Here is a 19,925-nt window from a genome sequence, read left to right as displayed (position 1 = left end):
CACATTATTAAAAACTATTAACAAGGAAAGAAAATAACGAAGTGAATTATACACAATATTTACTTATTCGTTATACTTTATTTTGTCTATATTTTATTAGGTTCGAATTGGTAGATACCAAGCATCTAACTCCACACTGAGTTTCAGCCCAAGTGCAAATAAAGCCAGAGACGCTAACATGCTTCTAACAAAAGGATCGTCTTTTAATGCCCGAACGACACAGGAGAGAGAACATGTACAGACATCGTCGAAATAACCACTTCCTCTATTCAACAAGTAATTATCCACGATTCTTTGTCTCTCTTCAAGTTTGCGTAGCCTAACTTCTACAAATCGTAAGAATTATTTTAATGTACAATAAAAAACTATGTTAATAATGTTGGAGAAGATATTTTATATGACACTTACTTCGTGGAATACGTCGAGGACAATTAGGTACACACTCATCTCGAATACCCGCAAGATCAGCTCTTTGCTCTGTAGTTCTTCGTTGCGAAGGGTCACTTATTGGGTCTACTCCTGTTTCTCGTAAAGCATCACTTGGTCTACCTACTCCTGCTTCCACTAAATAGTCTGTTGTTGGAGACGTGTGTTTGTCACTTATTTCAGCCGCATCAGTTGCAATCAATTTATCCTTGGCGGAAACAGTCGTAACTGATGTACTCGCTGATGCTAATGAGTCAAATACTGAGAGTTAATATATTAAAAAAAAAAGAGGAATAAATACAGTTACACACATTTACTTGACGTAAGTGTGAAACTATTTATAGTAAAATAGATAACTATAATTTAGGAGTTACTCAGGAGTTCATAGCAAGAGTCACTTTTTTGAGGTCATTTCATGCATTTTTTTGTTGTGTAAAAATGTATTAGAGCAAAAATCGTCACAATTTTAATACATCACGAATACAATGAACGAATTTTGCAACATGTAATTTGCAAGTAAATTTTTACATTTCTTCTATACCATCTTTTTACATGGTACACATTCACCGCGGAAAAAAGACCTAAGTGTACATACACACGTGGTGGGAAACGTATTTTTGAAATTTGTTGAATCTGAATTTGTGTTAAAATTCTCGTTTACCATCTTTAGAATCACTCTTCGGGGTGCGTTCCGTAGCTTCTATCTGAGCAAGTTGCTCAGGTGTGGGTTTAGTTGCTAATGCTTGACGTCTGGCATCTCTTATCTCACCAGGTCTTAGTGACCACTCAATTGCATCTTTTTCGGAATCAGAAACGCGAAGATGATCGAAATCGTCATCGAATGGCTTCCCTTTGACCTCTCCTTTGATATCAACGAATTCTTTATCTACAAACTCAACTCCTGGCGCTCTCGGATAAACTCCTAGAAGGTTCGCAGCAAACTCCTCGTCTCGGATCCACGGTGCTTGGGCGACTATAAGTTGTATTAATTACTTCGAATTGCCTCCACCAGATAATTTGAATAATAAAGGAAATTAGTGAAGTATTGAATCACTTGAACGAATCCTACCTATTTCTTTGAGCTTAGCTCTGACCACAGGACACCTGGGCTCGCATGCGGGCATTTAGACAAATTTTAAAAGTTTCTTGAGATGTTACAGTGTCTCTAATAGAGATTCCATAACATACTTTGAAGTTTCGATTAAAAAATTAGTTATTATTGGTTATTATTTGATAACATGTTGTCGAAGTTTAACAAATGATTTTCGCACATTCAATTATTCTTCCGAAAACGCTGCTCGTTCTTAGATACAGAAATTTGTAAAATAGAATATTTTGCGAGTTTAAAAACTATTGTCATAGTTCCCAGACAAGCTGCGCCTGAATGCTCCTCATGTCAGCGGAAAGAGTTTGCGACGGTTCTACTGTATGTTTAGACAATTGTCCATGTATCGAACATCATGTAAATGATTTTTATGAAGATACTGTGGTTGATGAAGGAAAGGACCAAGAACCATCTAGTTATCTTGAGCGCACAATTTTTTGGTTACTATTGCCTGCATTAAGGAAAACACTTATCGCTGCGTCTAAGTGGGACGTTCTTCGGGTATCGCGTGTTGATATAATTTATTTACATATGTAAATCGATAATCATACATATTTACAACTAATTGTGCAGGTTGATTCATCAAATGCATGTAAACATTTTAGGGGGTGAATCTTTATACTAAAATAAGTATAAAGAACGTGATAATATACGAATATGTCTTACACATACTACATGTCTTATATATAGTTTTCGAGTTGTTACGAGTGATGAAAACTCATACGTCAACATATGCATGCTACTGCAAGCCTTGTTGTTAGTATTGAAATGTACACATTCGAGAATATGTATCGGAAATTCTTCCGATATAATAGTCTTAAATCCATTTTGTATCCTCTTTCGCAAATCGTAGACATTATGCACTTACATTGAATACACAATAGATTTTAAGTGGCTTTAAAATTATAAGGATGTTATGGATTTAGATTATGATGATCATATGATGGATTCACTTTGCTCTATCACATATCTGTTCGCGAAAGTGTGGAATGGAATATTGTTATTGCAAGAAGGAAATGAGGCGGAATACCATTGTACATGAAGCATAACTTCAGTCTAATACTTGGGAGCACATTATCTACTAGTTCCGTAAAAAATTAATATCAACAGAGACATTTAAAAACTTTTTAATTTTCATTAATAATTTGTATCTCAAAAATTGCGATACATGAAACATATGTATATTCATATGAAGTTTTTTACTTACTTTAATGTGTAGATTGATCCCCTGAAGTATTAACATGCATTTACGAAACACTGTATATATTATTGTGTATTCAAATCATAGGTACAAAAGAGTCGCTTCAACGGTCTTGATTATCTAGCGGAAATTCTGTGGAACTATAATCCGCGACGTTCGAAGAAATATTCACCGCGTTTAAATGTGTTTGCGATACCTCCATTTAAAGAATGGTTGCGTCAAAAGTAAACGAATAGAATGATTTTTTATTGAGAATAAGAGAGAGTAAAAAATACGTTAAGTTATTTGTTCCATTAGCCCTAGACCGTATTATCCCTTATCTTGGTTGTGGTCTGAAAATGAAGCAGCTTTATATATACAGAGGTACGTCCGTGGATGGCTTGTGAGGAAACGTAGCGACGTTCAGGAAATGAGACAATTTTGGAAGGTGAGTTATTAAAACATGACCTAATTCTATTGAATTTTCTTTTTTCACATACATGTACTATACATTTATTTCATGCACATTGCATTGCATTATATCATGTCATATTACAATTGTGTTACCAGGATATTGCTGCAAAACATTACCAGCAGCAGGAAACTTCAGGTACACAACTAACTATTCTAAAGTTTATACATATAATGTGAATTAAGTGATTTAAAAATTAAATTTACTTGTAGATGAAATGTCAGACGATACTGAACAAACATTAGATGCAGATTTGGATCGTTGCAAGAAATATCATTCAATATACTATAAAAACCATAAAGAAAAGAAAGTAAGATCCAGCACTACCATTTAAATTAAACAAATCAAGTTTAAAAAAGAACCTCTACTTTAAAAAAGAACTGGTTTGGATTCTTTGGAAAAATCTTTCAATTTTATTAAACTATAGTATTAGCTACACGCATGGATTAATGAGAGTAATTTAAGATGTATTTTTCTGTGTATCATTCATATATAATTTTGTACAATTTGTTAGTTTTATATCAACTGTAGGCATTTCACCTTCCTTCGCAATTCTATAATTCTTGATACCTGAAAAATTATATCGCATTTCTAGTTTTGGTTCTTCAATACTTTTTCCTGCTTGCTTTGCCTGCCTTATTACAAGTTCTTTTAAAAGCGGTGGAAGTTCCACTGTTCTTGGCATAATTTTGCAGCTTGGTCTTCCAGTTGCATTTAAGTATTGTGCTTCCTGATCTTTTGGTATCAGAACATAATCTGCTTTATAGCTTGCTGAATCTATTTGGACAGGAGTTTCAATTGTTTTACCACGGAAAATTTTTTGAACAAGTACCATTACTTTCCGCGGGTCCTGCAATATGTGAATTTGTTTAAAACTTATTGACTGTTATGTTTCTTTTCATATTGAATATTTTAAAATAAAGAATAATAATAAAGAAACATACATGAAGGTTTTTACTGGTATTTGGCAAAGCAGCAACTTTCAATATTTTCATGTAACATGGTTCGGAATATCTTTCATGTTGACTTCGTATTACCATTCTACCAACACCAAAATTTTTTAGGTTTCCCAAAATTTCCCATAAAGGTTTTCCTTTATAGGTGGTTGTTCGACCAATATATTTGATCACCATTTTGCATGAGTTTTATGGAATGTGTGTCATTAAATCACATGCAACGTAGAAAAATGACTATGTAAGTGCAATATAATCGTAACCTAACCTCTTTCTTCGATTATATGTACACTAGTTGTACGATTCGACATGAAAACAATGGCACGTCATGCGTATATATTTTCAATTCGTACAGTCGCCTTTTATTGCTTTAAAAGAAAATTAGTGCAAATTAAACTTTTACAATTTGTAGAAGGTTAACAACATTTTTCTTATATGTTCTCAGGGCTGAAGTAAAAGCCTTCTTACCATTTTCATGTCACTCTCCACATTGCCGATTTAGTCTAAAATAAGATTACAGTGCCACGAGTGATAGGAATTTAAATTCAATATGTTCGAAAAGATTTAAATTCTGGACCTCAGAGCCACTTGTTTTCTATGTGACTTAATACACTTTGATTCTGAGATCTATAATTAAAGCACATTTGAAGTCTGATTGTGAGTCTAAATCAATTTAAAGGTTACGAATCATTTCAAGAAATATTCTATAATTCCGTTTAATTATTAGTCATTAAAATGTCTATTAAAAAATTTGTGTATTTAACAATGCTTCTATTCGCGTAATTTTTGTACATAGATATTTGTTTTTATTTCACATAGTTACATCACGAAGAAGGTATATACATATTACTTTTAATTAGTTTAAAGTATATATGCATATACATCTCTTGTCATAAACGTGTTTAATACTGTTTTTTGCTATTCGTAACCATTTAAAGAAGCATGAATCCTTAATTAGAACATAGTATTATGTATTTAATATAAAATTTATGTTGTTTTCGATCATTTTAATGATTAGTATTTGTTTGAGAAATTTGTACTCCTTATTTTTTAATTGTAGAAGAGTCGGACGATACTTTTTGTGCAAAAATCAGTAGAAATAAACTTATGATATAGTAACTTATGGTATAGTTATAAACTATACAATTATATATTATAGTTATAAATTGTATAGTGTGTTTTATTATGTATTGATTTTTATTGTTATACATGTTAAATGCAACAGGTGGGTGATAACATCCTGAACATGTCAGTTTCGATACTCTCGAAGCTTAAGTGAGTGGCTTTATTTCGATTCTCGAAGTTGCGCGCGCAATCCATTTCTAATGGAATCACGTCACAGAGTGAGTATATCTAGCTTATCAAAAAGTTAAATTTTGTACTGTTTTTGTTAGCATTATTGCAAATTTGTCGGGTCTTTGTGCGTTTCGAGAATATATAAAGTACTTTCGTAATGCTAATCAACAAAACTGCATATGTATCGCACGTGTACCTCAAACGTGACACAACTCAAAAAACGTGATTTTTGAGGTATAGCTATAAGTCAATTTAGTAAATGTACCTCTATTCAATATAAAAAGTTTACTAGTTAAAGATCAAAATTACAGAATTTATTCAAAGAACTCTTCAAATATAAATTACAAATTATTTAAACAATAACAAGAAAATCATTTAATGTAAGTAATACATAACTATTTTTTAGAGTAATTATTCAAGCAAGATAACTTTCATTAAGTAAAACTACTCTTTGTGTCAATATTATGTATTTAATAAATAATTTTCTCCTAAACTCGTAAATAGTTTTTTATTCCGGTTTAAGAACATACTTTTGAGTTGTGTCACTTTTGTAATACATGTGCGATATATGTCTTTCAGTATAGCTTCGAATTCTATCGAATATTCGAGTATTCAAATTTGACTTTCAAATGATAGAAATACAGATATTTCGTACCTAAACATTAGAAGGCTGTTAAACAAAAGGTATGATCGACTGTTATTCGACTTTACTGGAGCTCATGCGTTATAAACATTTGAAATGGTATACAGTAATTAATGAATAAGGGAATCAACAAATGGTTCACAATGAGCAAGGCTCATGCATTGCTCGTTGCAATTTTCTTGCTGACTCCTTATAGGGATTTATTTATATTATTTATTTGACCTATATAGCACAGATACGTCTTAAAAACGTCTTAAGAACATCCATTAAAGTCCTAAAAATATCCAAAAGACGTCTTTGAAATGTCCAATGTTACAAATCAGTATGTTTTTAGGACATCTTAAAAGACATCTTAAAGACGTTTAAATTACGTCTATAAGACGTCCATGTAATGTGTCTAAAATATTTTATGGACGTTTTCGGAAGTCTTGAAGATATACGTTGGCGAATGTTTTTAAGGCGTCTAAATTATGTTGTAAGACGTTCAGGTATAAAATCTTCCTGACGTCTTGAAGACGTCGTGTGTTATCTGAAGATGATACATATGTGCCTTCATCTATTGTGTTCATCAAAAAGTACAAAGTACATAAAGAAAGTATCATAGAAAAGAAATAGACGAGTAGACGGTAGACGAGATTGAATTGTTTACAACTATTTAGAGAGTTGTGTCTAATTTCGCGATCTGTGAGAACGATATGATAGTAGAGGAAATGCTCGAACGAGAATGATGGGAATAGATCCAATTTGGAGAGGCCATATTTGGAGATAGTACTGTATTAGCATTTATTTAAATATGTTTAATTTGTGCCTGTATTCCTTTTTTGTCACAGATTTTGCAGAAGAATTTTCTGTGAGCAATTTATGTCCGTGTGAAATACGATCGTAAAATCTATGTTTAATGCGTAGTAGGGAAAATTTGTTTTTATTTTGCAGAGCATAAGTGCTCTTAGGGAATAGTGATCATTCATAAACTTTAGATTTTAGAGTCAGTGTTAAGAGAGTGTTATAAAAAATTCCAAAGTTTCGCGAGGCTTTACTGGCGCGAGAAAGATCAATGATGTTCGCCGACTAATACGAGTATTTTCGAACGAGTCTTATAGTTTTTTATTTTTCCTTTTTTTTTATTGGGAGGGAAACTTGATTAATCGGTATTTAGAATGATTAAAGGCGAGTTCCAGTACTGGAGAATTTCTCTGTTGGTGAGTTCAAACGCTGGAATATGCAAAATAATGTAGGTATTATTTTATTTCATTAGAATTTTGAATAAAGTAAGGGAGTAGAGTTCAGAATTAAAAATGTTTAATTTTGAAAATTGAAAATTGGAGAAATGATTTTCTAATGTTTGTTGCTTTTTTTTCAGGTCCAACAGACACCTCCTGGGTAATTCGTCGAGTTGCCTTCATCCTGTGGGCTGTGCGTGTTAAGGTAAGTAATATAAGTTTTTAGATCCTCCGGTCACTCAATCACGTAGAATAGTCTCCTCAGGAGATCTACGTTAAAAGTAACAATTTGGGTATATTCCTAAAATAGTGACGGAACACGAAAGTCAATATATTGTTGACGAATTGATTCGTCTTGACGAGTAACACTTTTTTAGTGGAAATTATTTTAACTGGAAAATTTCATTGCAAAGTCTTCATACTGCTGTCAATACTTCTTGCACGGTACCTATTTTTCCAATGATGATGAAGACCCAATTTCTTCTATTAAGATTTTAAACTTATTGAATTTATTTTGTGAATTGTTTTGCTCCATTAACTCATACTTAACTCATACTTAAGTTAGTATTGCGATGTTTATTAATCGCGTCTTGTTTTTAGATTAGAAAAACAATATTATTTGAATAATCGCATTTGAATAAGTGTTGTAATATGAATTAAAGTAGGTACTCAATGTTTCAGTCAAGATAATATTTTATAGTATTTATTTACTAATTACAAAAAATCATAGCATTTCATTTTCATGGAATGCCCTATCCATTAACAAGTGTAACATTCAACTTAATAACTTAATACATATTCTAAATAAAATAGAAATTTTAATACTAAGGGAAACATTAAAAAATATATGAACGGAGATGCTTAATATATATATTGCAAATAAAATGCAGTACTCAACGATCCAAACGTAGTTCGAATCATGTTCAACAAGAACGAGTTATGAACATAACTTTTAGTCACATGCTCACAGTATATAACACAGAATAGTATAATATATAAATTTCTACATGTGTGTATGCGTGTCATAGCTTTTTATAAATATGTAGTCATATAATATATTATACAAATTACACATGGAAGAACTTTGGAATTTGCATATTTTTAGAAACCGATCTTATATTGAACTAAAATGGAGTCCAGTCAAATAATATTAAAATGATTAAATATGGAAGTTTCGAGGCAATGAATTTAATTCTATTTAGAATAGAATCAGTAACGATTAACGGCTTGATGAATCCAGTCAAGGTAATAAGAAACGCGAGAATAAACACCAGGTACTCCTGGTTGACCGCAACCAATACCCCACGATACGATACCTGCCAATTGCCACCTGCCATTTCGTTCACAAACCATGGGACCACCGCCGTCCCCTTTACATGCGTCCTTTCCTTCTTCTCCTCCCGCGCAAATGAAACCTGGATGAAGGTTGAAGGAGGGTCCTAGTCTTGTTCGTCGCATTTGATGCTCGCAGATCTGGTTGTTTACCACTGGTACATCGACTTCTTTCAAAATGTTTTGATACTTGCCGAAATCACCGAATGCGTCTTTACCCCAACCTGTTGTCCAACATCTGTTGAAATTGATAGGTTTCAATATTTGAATGACATTGCCTTAACCAATCTTTCAAATGGACACTAATTCCAATGAGTTATTCTTATTCACCTACATACATATATTAATGGTGATTTGTTTCACTACATGACTTTAAGAAATTGTACATTTGTCTTTTAAGGTTCAATTACTTTTAAAATATTAATTTTTTCAAATATTACAGCGGTGATAATTATGCATTCAAATAATATATAGGGTGTTCGATAATGAGTATCAGAAATCTTGAACAGTGATTTTACATGCTAAAATAAGATAAAAATGAAGAATGATGAAATTGTGTTTATAGCCTGCTTTATGAGTTAATCATTGTGAAAGATGTACCTAAAGTTCACGAGAAATGTGTCTGACTTGGGACTTACATGGGTCAGGTCAGACGCAGCGCTATAGATAAAATGAATGGGTCTACAAATTAGACACGTTTCACGTGTACCTTAGGTGTTTTCTCAATAACTAGTAACTTGGAAAGAATGCCTTAAATGCAATTTCGACATTCTCGATTTGCCTCTTATTTCGGCATATATGTATGTAGAATCACATCTTAAAATTTCTGACAACTGTTAAATTGTCGAATATTCTATATACTCATTCGAAAATTGGAAAATAATTCTCATCATGTTCTCTGAAATTCTAGTACATACATAGATATAATTCAATTTTTGTCATTAATGAACAAACTTCATTAACTGAAATCGCCCTGTCGAAATTCAGTTGATCACCTTTTTCTATCAAGTAGAAATTTCTGCTGTTCACACTCACCTGCTCTTTACGAAGTCGTCGCGTTTGTCGGGCAAACAAGCTGGACTGATATGTGGGTTCTTCTGGAAATCGACGTCATGGTCGATCCTCAGAATCGCGATATCGTTGTATAGAGTGCCAGCATAGAATTCAGGATGTACATTTATATTTGCTACGTCTCGTTCAATGTATGGATAGAATTCTACATCGTGGTTCACGTCCCATTCGCCGAGTCGAACACGAAGATCTCGAGCCGCGTAGGTCTTCACACAGTGAGCTGCTGTGAGGATGTGTCTAGAAGAGATGAGGGTACCGCCGCACACGTATACGCTTTCCGTTGGGTCTTTCTTCAGAATTGCTACTTGCCATGGGTATTCGCCTACAAATCAATTACATGTTATAATTAATTTTGTTTTTATTATAAGCATTTTCTTGATGTAAGCTCATAATCGTTATGGGAAATGAATTTGCAAAGTAGAAAGGACTCATTTAATTGTGAGACCAATTTATATAGGATTTTTTATTTGTTAAAGTGTGAAAAAAAATAAAAAATAATTTTAAGAGATGGAGAATAACGGCATTTTATAACGTATAAATAATAGTACTTTTCTCACTATAATCATGTTATTATTCTGGATATTTGTGGAATTATTATGTATGAGACATTAGTGGATCATTATTTGAGAAACTGGTTTCAAAAAGATGTCATGCTTTGTAAGGTAGTTTAAAAGAAAAAAAGTATAAATTATATAGACTATAAACTAGTGAAAGTCATTGAAAGTTAATGTTCTGGTTTCGTTTTAAGGCATGCATTTGCATTGCACGTTTTCTCAACGAATTTCACGCACATTCATAAATGCGAACATGTCAATATAAATAAGCTAACTAAATGCAACACTATAAGATATTTACATTAACTTACTTTAATCATTTAACATATAATATCGCTGAAACTTTTAATTTCTGAACATAGATATTGCAATAATTTTAATGTTTTCTTATTTCTTGTAATAAGTTATATTATGCATAGTTTATATCTATACTGTTGGAACACTTTGAATAAGCGCGTTATCTATGATACGAAACCATAAAAACAGACAAATACGTATATTAAACAAATGGGGTTAGATACAGACAACTACTAACAATAAATGCTAAGAAACTGGAGTAAGTAAAAAACAACCCGCCAACGCGAGAGTTTATAGTCGGGAATGAAATTAAAAACGAAATTAAAAAAATATTTACCAAATTCAGCGTCGCCATCAATATGTGCCGGAGTTTTAATTCGCCCATTAATTCCCTGGGTATATCGGACACCGCATTGACCAGGTCGAGGTTTCGCTATTGGCTGCCTTCTTCGACAGCATACACGGCCAGGACCGCAAACTCGAGGTGAGGTGCCAAGGAACTGTCTCTGTCAAAAAACAAACCGCTCGATGAGTAAAAGTCTGAAACGTAGCAACTGGTGTCGCATCCATGTATCACTTAACCGGGTTTCGTAGCAAGTGTCTCAGTTTAAATTTTAGATTCTTCAGGGAGTATCTTTCCCCTTGCCGACGTGACTTAAACCTTTCAAAGCAGTCATACTGACGAGAAGAGCTCCTCAAATGTAACACTCATTTTCTAGTAAGTCTTTGTCAGTTTATAGAATTCGTCTGTATGGTAATTTACGAAATATTAAGAAATTAGATGTTTACTGTCTTATTTTCTTGAAGGATTTGAGGATTTTCAAATTTTCAAACGTCTTAATTTTTTTTTAAATTTTCCAAAGAAGCAAAGCTCATAGTACAACTTTATTTGTTAATACTTCGTAAACTACCAGCGTATTCGACTAGATGAATTCTACAAGCTGATAAAATTTCATTAAAAAGTGAGTGTAATGTCTGAGAAACTCTTTTGGTGAGAACGGTTCCTCTCGATACTTACCTCTTCCACTGTGTCTTTCGTCAATCTCAACCGCGACGATTCTACTTGCGGTTGTAATTCTAAGTTAGGGGACCGCGTGTCGCGCTTTCTTCTGCTGTTCGGAAACGACACTTTCCCAGAGGTTCCTGCATCTGAGTCTGTCTTTGCCCGTTTCTCTGCGGTCTGTGTTTTATCTGTGTTGGCACGCGCGCTACCGTAATAATACTCTGGACGATCGTCGTAATCATAATCGTAATCATCACCGTCGCGATAGTAATCGGAATATTGATCGGGATGGGAATATTCGTTGACGCTAGTGTATTTATAGGGAGGATAGTGTGGTTTCGCGTAGTACGGTTTCTCGTAAAACACGGCAGGTTTTGGTGGATAGTGAGGTGCGTAATTGGCCCCATAACTGGCTCCGTAATTCCCGTACAGCGACTGCTTCTTGTGAGCAATCAGGTGGCCAAGTTTGTGCACGAGATTTCGATTCGGTGTTACGTGGAAATTTACATACGGCTTTACCACCTTGTCACCGTACTCATCTTTGGTGAACTGTACGGCTACCAAAGGGTTCACAGATACCAGACCGAAATTTATACCCTGGTCAGTCAAACCGTACCCTCCGTACGGACTTAGGGCATTGCCACCGTAGGGACCGACTGGGTACGGAGCACCGGCTTGCGGTAGGCCGAAACTGATCCCCCAAGTCGGCTTCACGTTTAATTTCGAAGAGTCCAGATCGCTAGCATCGAGTCTCTGCAACCAGAGAGTAGTGATGGGCTATGAAGCACTTCGAATCACTTTGAATACATACGCGAGTGACAGAAGTTTGGAAGCGTTTTAAGTGGAATTTGAAGTTAGGAATGTTTGAACATTTAAGAATCTTTATATAATTTTAAAAGACTTGGATAGTTTGGAAACCTTGAAAATCTTGGAAGTCTTGGAAATTTTGAATATTTAAATCATCAGTGAACCTCAAGGTCATCGGTCGGTTAGCTTGAGATTCGAGATAATTAATTAATAGGTCACTGGAGATTTAAACATTCAAGATTTTCAAGTCTTGCAAGACCTCCAAGACCTTCAAGGATTCATGATTTATAAAACCTCTAAAAGTGTAATATTTGTCGAGACTGTTAAATTTTACGAAATTTTCTTGATTTTAAAAGATTTCTAATTTCGAAATATGTTTAAAGCGATTCGAAATTCTATAGTGATTAAATTTTTTGGGAACTTGCAAGACAGAATTTGAATGCCCATCACTACTAGGGAGTCGAACGGTCACGAAGGTAGGGCTGCCAACAAGAATTGGCGTGATCTATGCACGAATGTTTGCGTCTACATAGCCTACACAGGTTCGATGCGCAGCTGAATAGTTTGTTTATTAACTAGAGCATATTGCAGTTCTCATAAAAGAGAAACAAAGATAACACGCATCAATTAAGTAGTAAAGTATGACTTGTATGCAGGGTGAGGCACGTACATATTGTTGGTTAAATTTATCTAAAGTATTTGGGTTTAGAATCATTTGTCAATTTTTATAAAAATTATATTGTATAGCAAAATTTAAAAAAATTAAGAATTAATATCTTCAATAATGATTACAAGGTTTTTCATTCCACTGTACTTACCTTTTTTAATTCACGAAAGAATTCAACTTTTTTATCACTCGTATTTTTAAGGATCTTAATATAATTAAATTATTTTTAAACCTTTCTGCTTCGAACATATTGTAGGTTTTACTATGAGCATTGTTGTACTAGCACTAATGAAGTACAAAAGAATAATTAAAAATTAATATCTAACGTTATTGCGACAAAATATTATAAAAAAAATATAAATTATATTATTTGACTCATATTTAACAACTGTGACTGATCATGAAATTTTGAAATATGCAAATAATAAAAGAAATTGACTAGTTGGTATATTATGTGCATAATAAATTGTTTAAAATTTACTTAGACAACTTATTGCTAAAAGTATTATTTATATGATTATCAATGTTCTATTCTATCTATAATTCTAAATTATTAATTTAGGAAGACGTGCCCCACCCTTTAAATAGTTTAATATTCAAAATATACAAAAATAAAAAGATTGGCTCTTACCCCTTCTCCGTTTATCTTCTTCCTGGCCTCCACACTTTCAACCCCATCGTTGCCTGTTGCCTCTCTCTTCGTCCTAGCGCTTTCAACACCAATCGCAGCAGGAGTTGTTGAACCATCCTCAATGACTTGCGTTCCATTACCCTCTACAATTATCATTGTGTCGATACTTTCAGCTTGGATATCTTTATTCAGATTACGTGGATCGATGGGTAAAAAGAGATCATCTTTACGTCCAGCGTGTTCACTGCTAGGGCATTGTTCGTAAGGTACGCAAACGCAATCGGACGCGTAATTTCCAGAAAAATCATTTTTAATCTCTTCGTTCTCGTTTTCATAATAATTATAATTATTATTGCTTGATCCAAAGGCATAGTCATTATTGGTTCCCTGAACAGTGTTTGGGGAATAATATCCTCCAGCTGAGAAATACTTTCCTGTCTTCTGTCCATCCGATTTCCCATAAGATAAATCTCGCATGGGTTTCTCGTATACTGGGTATCGGTCAGCGTAGCTGCTTGCTGACTCAGAATTGCTCAAACCGTTTACATCATTGTTACCCGGCGGTTTCACTTTGAAAGCCTTCTTATAGTCATCGAAATCTTGAAACGCGCCGTTGTAAACGCCAGCACCAGCATTACCATCGAAAACAGTTCCTACTCCCCCAGAGCTACCCTGTCCATAGCCTTGTCCATAACCTATGGAAGGATTTCCAGAAAATCCAGCTCCACCAGTAGCAATACCTTGGCTTGCTTCACCGTGGTGATAATGATGATGAACATGTTGTTGGACTGAGTCTGATCCAATGGACGGTCGCAGCGCGAGTTGCTTCTTGTCAATGAATTGATCAGCACCTTGATAATCGAAGCCTTCGCTAGGGCCTACCTCGTACACTGGCTTGGAAGACACAAAGGACGATGTGAGGGGACCAGGTTTCTTAAAGGACGAATAGGAACCAATTAAACCGGACGATGGAGGGAATGAGGAAATCGATGGAGGGAATGAGGAAATCGATGGAGGATGAGCTCCACCACCTAGTCCATAGATTATTTCTGGGGGTGGACCAGACGAGGCGAAAGAGGCACTAGGAGGTAATCCAGGTGATAGTGGTTTCCCCGGTCCGTAAGGCCGTTTTACTGGAATGGCTGGCAAAGGTCTGCCCACTGGTTTAATCGTAACGGGTTGAGCGTAAATTATGTCTTGAGGATGTATGCCACGGTGAGGGGAGTAGTAGGGTCGGCGTCCCTCGATATTCTCGCACTAGGAAATGAGGCGTTGATAAGTTTACTTTTATACTGAAAGACTGGTATACTCGGATCGAATGTATGCAGATAAAGTTATGAGATATAGGTATATGAAACATTTTCTTAGAATTAATCTTAAATATCAAAGTCATGAAAAGAGTTGATCGAATTTGTGATTTTATGGTCTTATACTTGAAATTTAAGATCTAAGCTTCTGTTATTTATTTCATATAAGTTGAGGTTTTAGTATTATTTTTTAAAATCGAAATGGGTAAATTTATTGAACACTAATAATATTGGATTTTTGTTTCTTATTTAAATAAATACAATTTGCTTCATTGCTTCATGTTAGTAGTATTTAAGGTAAGCTTACACAGAGTATTTGACGACAGGTATCAGAAATTTCAAGGAGCGATTCAACATGTTAAAATGAGACGAAAATGAAGAGTGATGAAATTGCGCTTGAGGCTTCATTTCAGAGTTATTAATTGTTGTAAAAACATCTTTTGTCTGACTCAAAAGCTATTCTACTGCCAGCGTGCATTAGTCAGGTCAGATACGGTGAAGTCAGTAACATAAATCCCGAGTTAGAAACATTTCACGCTTATTTTAAGCGTTTTTGTAACAATTAATAAAGTTGAAATAAAATCTCAAACGTGATTTCGTCTATCTTCATTTTCATCTTATATTAACATGTAAAGAATCACCTTTCGAAATTTCTGACACTTGTCGCCGAACACCTTGTATACATATTTCTTGAGAATACTTATCAGTTTATGCAGATAACAATTACCATTCTGTAGGCATTTTGGACTGAATTCAGGATTATCAAATATATTTATTTATAACTCTTTTTCATTGTTTAGATATTTGTAATAGATTCTAAAAATATATTTTTATTTTTTTATTAACCCTTAAATACTGTACGCGAAAATTTGATGCGAAATCTTTAATCCTTGACATATAGGTAAACTTAATTTTAATCCTTGACATATTTTTTAATAATAATATTTTTTAACAAGAGTTCGATTTGAAAATATTATAATATACAAAATATAATTTACATTAAGTATTTGACAGAAATTAATTCCATTGTAGGTGAACAGTACACATGGGCTAACTAAGTAGAGTGCATCATAAATGTGCATTTTTGGTAAATCAACAGTAAAGATACTCACGTTCATCAAACCGAGAGAGCATAGCTTGTCCCTGATATACGATCGAGCAGCAGTATCATTTCCTAATTGGAGCGCATTTTTGACTGCAGGATCAGCGTACACCTGTTCGAACCCTTCGATGTTGCGACCCTGTCGATTAGAGACCAGAATCTCATCGACCACAGTCTCCACCTATCATATGCAACCGATTCGATCGTATCATCGTGAGAACTAACTTCTCTTGAAGAATAGTACACGATACAAAATGTTGGTGCTGCTATTCTTACCGATCGTTGTGCATCAGTCCCATCGTCATCAAGTTGAGCGTTCGTGTCTGACTGTGGGATTATTCTTCTTGGTTCAGCCTCCCTCTTGTCGCTACTTTCCTGCGAGGAACTAATTGCCTCTGCTCCTTCTTCGTTTTGCCAGTTCCATTCGCCTTCCTTCGGCTGTATTCCATGGTCAAAACGTGGTGAGGGTGATTCTTCCAATGCCAAACTGTTGGCAGCTATACCGACTACCCAAATAAGCCACAGTACTTTCATCTTGAACATAAAAAAAAAATAATTATTATTTAGTCAAATATAAACGATAAATTTCAGTGTTTGAAGTCTAATTTCTAAATATTCGTTCTTGCAATCAATTTCACGCGGAGATCCGAGAAACAGAAAATTAATCTTTACCCTCCTCTTAACGCTGTTTTGTTTTTATAAATTAATAGAGCACTTTTCACCGGCACTAAAAGAGAAATTTTGCTAATTAAAGCACGATTGAATCTTAAAGTACAATGTTAATCATACGATGTGAAGGATCGGCTGACTAACGAAAGCGAGAGGATGTCGGGAGAAAGTCGCTAAACAGGTCTTCTTGCGATACGTCTCGTCTTTCTCGCGCCTACACAAGGCCCTCTCCAAATAGAACTTGTTTCGAAAATTTTCGAACGCGGTGAAAGTTGTTAGGTAATATGTGTGCGTCACCAATGATTTGTATTTTATTTGTTTAGTGTCTGACATCTTCTTGTCCATGAATAATATATAAGGGTTATAAAGAAAAAACAGAGACAGAATCGTTTGGGGTGACATCGATACGCTAAATCAGAGAAGATGAAATGAAGACGCGGGAAAGGATAAATTTGAAGTAAAATAATGAAGAAACTTATTAGAGGGAAAAGTAAATGTCTTACCCTAATTTTCTTCGGTCTGATCGCGTTGTGGTAGTTCTTTTGTTGGAAGACTCTTAGCAACTGTCGGCTGACAACCAACGTCCACGATGCGTCGAGTTTCGCTCTCTAACCGAACACTTTCTCCGCGAACGAGGTTACTCTGAGCCTTTACCGATGCCATTCGTATCTTATATAGACGTCCCTTTCGGAGATGCTGGAACGGAACACGAAGTTTCGGTGGGGTACGCTCGTGAGTCATCGTACAGCCGGACATCCGTTTTGGATCCATTCTTTGAACTACGGCGAACTGTTGCGCTTAGCATGAATCCTCGGAATCGATGCGGTGGTTGTCGATCGTTTGTCGCTATATTGAATCGTCTGTCCGTTTAGACGCTCTTAATGTGAAAGTAGTATCAATATAGGTATGATATTACTTTTATTGTAAATTATATCGGACCAGTCCATTCAGGTGTTTTTTAATTATGACACTTTCACTGTATTTAAAATTTTCTTTTTGATACTTAAATGTAATTATGGACTAATTAATTAATTTTATTTACATTAGATTTATTTGATTACTTTAGTTAGTGATTCCTATATTTATGTAGAATACCAACTTATGCTTATGATCTGTGATTCGAATAGTAGAACTTCTTAGACATAATAAATGATGAATTTCATTTTATGTTTTACGCATCAGTTAGAAAGTTTATATATTAGACTGTGTATTGTATTAGTTTTATTTGATAATGTTGTTGTTTTGGTATGCGTTCAGTAGGGCTAATTTTAATATTTAGGAAATTTATATGAAAGAAAATTGAATTTGCATCAAGCCATAAAAAGGTTAACAATTATTAACAGCGATTAACAATTTGATAGTCCCATCATCCATATATGAGTGATAGTCTTATTTTCCTGAACCATATGAATAATACTGATCTACACGATCAATGGTATTAATAACAATTTAAAATAATAACAAAGGTTATTAGAAGAATATAATTATTATAAACTGATTAAAAAACATTTAGTTAATCTACTTATTTAGTGAATTTTTTCACTAAAAATTGATGATTTTGTTTTATTACTTAAACATATAGATATAAGGTCTCTAAGAGTTATCGAAATTAACCATACATTATCAATCTATACGAGACGAAGAAATACGTTAGTTTCCATAATAAACCTCTAACAATAGAATTCATTCCGAATACAAAGTGTCATTTAAATCGTCAATTCGCCACTTGATCAGAACAAGGTTTAGATATTGAGGTATGGATGACGCGATACGACACGACGCAAGCTATGTAGGGTGTGTACGAACGTACGCAAGCGAATTGTGTAACAGAGAATTTTCGTTAATAGAGTTACGCAACGCAAACATAAAACGTCTGAATAGATGAAAGCGTGGTCAGCTAAGGAAATACGATTCTTTGAACTCGGAATAAATACAATACCATAATTGGATGTTTTGATTTTGCTTTTAATTTAATTTAATTTAGTTTAATCAAAAAAATGTTTACTAGCAGGATGAAACGTAAAAGCATCTTCTATAATCAGAGTCAAGCATTATATTTTTCTCATTTCATAATTCTCTATAATTACAAATTCATCTACAAGTTAAATACTCGCTATAAACTCGTGACTACTTTTTTCGTCTCTTGTTTTTTCCTCAGAATTATTTTCGCTTCTTTTGAGTTCCACAGTCTGATAAAAACAATATGATTCCTTGACACATAAATTAATATTAGAGAAATGTCTTTTACGCTCTATACGCTCATATGTGGTAACAAGTCACAAGGCTACATCAAGTAAGCACGGTATTCTGAACAGCACGAGGAAACTCGTAGAGTGACGTGGCTACAAGAAAGTATAAAACGTTTTCTCCTTCATCGCTGTGCGAGTGCACTGAGAAAGTAAACGATTGTTCAGATTCAACAGCATTTGTAGTTTTTAGAGGCGAACGGAAGTTTTGTCCTTTAAATGTACAAAGAAACCATGCTGATAACTATTCGAAAATATATACCGCCTCCTCGAACGCTTTTTCCGTAGTCGGTCGTTCCATTTTGCACTTCCTCAGATCCGGGAGAAAGTGTTCCCTCAGTTGTCGAAAACTCACGTCAATAATTGCGCTACTTCGCTGCTATTGTTATGCTAATTAGATTTTATTAACTTGCTTATAGTAATAATTTCATAAAGTATTAAATGTTAGGAACTCATGTGAAACGATAGAAAGGGTTACGTGTTGCAAGGTACATAGTCAGGCTCTCAATTGCGTAATCTGGATTTTCCACCCTCTCTCGTAACCCTCTGGGTTTTACGCTTGTTGACTTACTTGGCTACCGCATCCTATCTCTTTCAGAAAGTAGCTGTGAAGCCAGTATACGATGAATATTCGAACGACTGTACGAAGTATGAGTGTAGATGTATTATTTTATGGATTTTCGTGACCTAAATTGATTGACTTCTTCATTTAGAAAAAGAAACTATTTTCTACAAACGTTTTAGATAAATATATTTAAAATATATAATTAGATTTAGTCTTTTCATAATACAACTTATTTCAACTTTTTATTTATAATAAAGTAAACAGGTAATACATACATAGTTTATAAATAAGTGATATCTGTATAAGAAGAACAGGTAGATATTATTAAGAATATCTATATAGAAAATTAATAGTCATCTGTAAATAAGGAGAAATATAT

General features: G+C 34.1%; 4 protein-coding genes across 5 annotated transcripts; 1 reads left to right on the top strand and 3 right to left on the bottom strand.

Moving 5' to 3' along the window:
* Nucleotides 1-81: 81 nt before the first annotated feature.
* LOC143184000 (uncharacterized) lies at nucleotides 82-1,931 on the bottom strand. Of its 2 annotated transcripts, none has more exons than XM_076385917.1 (4): nucleotides 1,496-1,931; nucleotides 1,088-1,399; nucleotides 409-672; nucleotides 82-326 (listed from the first exon to the last, which is right to left on the bottom strand). In XM_076385917.1, exons 1-4 carry the CDS (start codon nucleotides 1,548-1,550, stop codon nucleotides 97-99), a joined length of 861 nt encoding a protein of 286 aa, XP_076242032.1. In that variant the 5' UTR covers nucleotides 1,551-1,931; the 3' UTR covers nucleotides 82-96. The 2 variants fall into 2 exon arrangements, with proteins under 2 accessions (XP_076242032.1, XP_076242031.1); XM_076385916.1 differs by having other exon boundaries at nucleotides 409-687; nucleotides 1,496-1,719.
* On the top strand, nucleotides 1,811-3,261 carry LOC143184003 (IQ domain-containing protein K). Its single transcript, XM_076385921.1, has 3 exons — nucleotides 1,811-2,032; nucleotides 2,820-2,956; nucleotides 3,030-3,261. The coding sequence occupies exons 1-3, from the start codon at nucleotides 1,811-1,813 to the stop codon at nucleotides 3,169-3,171; spliced, it is 501 nt and encodes a 166-aa protein (XP_076242036.1). The 3' UTR covers nucleotides 3,172-3,261.
* On the bottom strand, nucleotides 3,171-4,610 carry Mrps34 (mitochondrial ribosomal protein S34). Its single transcript, XM_076385918.1, has 2 exons — nucleotides 4,128-4,610; nucleotides 3,171-4,033 (listed from the first exon to the last, which is right to left on the bottom strand). The coding sequence occupies exons 1-2, from the start codon at nucleotides 4,314-4,316 to the stop codon at nucleotides 3,644-3,646; spliced, it is 579 nt and encodes a 192-aa protein (XP_076242033.1). The 5' UTR covers nucleotides 4,317-4,610; the 3' UTR covers nucleotides 3,171-3,643.
* A 3,894-nt stretch (nucleotides 4,611-8,504) lies between these two features.
* LOC143183288 (uncharacterized) lies at nucleotides 8,505-19,282 on the bottom strand. Its single transcript, XM_076384812.1, has 8 exons — nucleotides 19,244-19,282; nucleotides 16,343-16,600; nucleotides 16,077-16,247; nucleotides 13,658-14,914; nucleotides 11,568-12,305; nucleotides 10,887-11,055; nucleotides 9,663-10,020; nucleotides 8,505-8,865 (listed from the first exon to the last, which is right to left on the bottom strand). Exons 1-8 carry the CDS (start codon nucleotides 19,280-19,282, stop codon nucleotides 8,505-8,507), a joined length of 3,351 nt encoding a protein of 1,116 aa, XP_076240927.1.
* Between the last annotated feature and the right edge of the window lie 643 nt (nucleotides 19,283-19,925).

The sequence above is a fragment of the Calliopsis andreniformis genome, chromosome 9 (assembly GCF_051401765.1).
Source record: "Calliopsis andreniformis isolate RMS-2024a chromosome 9, iyCalAndr_principal, whole genome shotgun sequence".
In the NCBI taxonomy this organism is placed as follows: domain Eukaryota; kingdom Metazoa; phylum Arthropoda; class Insecta; order Hymenoptera; family Andrenidae; genus Calliopsis; species Calliopsis andreniformis.
Note: the sequence above shows the minus strand (reverse complement) of the source record. Positions and strands in the feature narration are given on the sequence as shown.

Excerpts from the sequence above, each read along its gene's own strand:
- LOC143184003 (XM_076385921.1), top strand. The coding sequence starts at position 1,811 with ATGCTCCTCATGTCAGCGGAAAGAGTTTGCGACGGTTCTACTGTATGT. Across the intron at positions 2,033-2,819 it reads CTAAGTGGGACGTTCTTCGG|GTACAAAAGAGTCGCTTCAA; the intron begins GTATCGCGTGTT and ends TTCAAATCATAG. Across the intron at positions 2,957-3,029 it reads AAAGAATGGTTGCGTCAAAA|CCCTAGACCGTATTATCCCT; the intron begins GTAAACGAATAG and ends TTGTTCCATTAG.
- LOC143183288 (XM_076384812.1), bottom strand. The coding sequence starts at position 19,282 with ATGGAACGACCGACTACGGAAAAAGCGTTCGAGGAGGCG. Across the intron at positions 10,021-10,886 it reads TGATGGCGACGCTGAATTTG|GCGAATACCCATGGCAAGTA; the intron begins GTAAATATTTTT and ends ATTGATTTGTAG. Across the intron at positions 8,866-9,662 it reads GACGACTTCGTAAAGAGCAG|ATGTTGGACAACAGGTTGGG; the intron begins GTGAGTGTGAAC and ends CAATTTCAACAG.
- LOC143184000 (XM_076385916.1), bottom strand. The coding sequence starts at position 1,550 with ATGCCCGCATGCGAGCCCAGGTGTCCTGTGGTCAGAGCTAAGCTCAAA. Across the intron at positions 1,400-1,495 it reads AGCTAAGCTCAAAGAAATAG|TCGCCCAAGCACCGTGGATC; the intron begins GTAGGATTCGTT and ends TACAACTTATAG. Across the intron at positions 688-1,087 it reads GAAGAGTGATTCTAAAGATG|TATTTGACTCATTAGCATCA; the intron begins GTAAACGAGAAT and ends ATTAACTCTCAG.
- Mrps34 (XM_076385918.1), bottom strand. The coding sequence starts at position 4,316 with ATGGTGATCAAATATATTGGTCGAACAACCACCTATAAAGGAAAACCT. Across the intron at positions 4,034-4,127 it reads ATACCAGTAAAAACCTTCAT|GACCCGCGGAAAGTAATGGT; the intron begins GTATGTTTCTTT and ends CACATATTGCAG.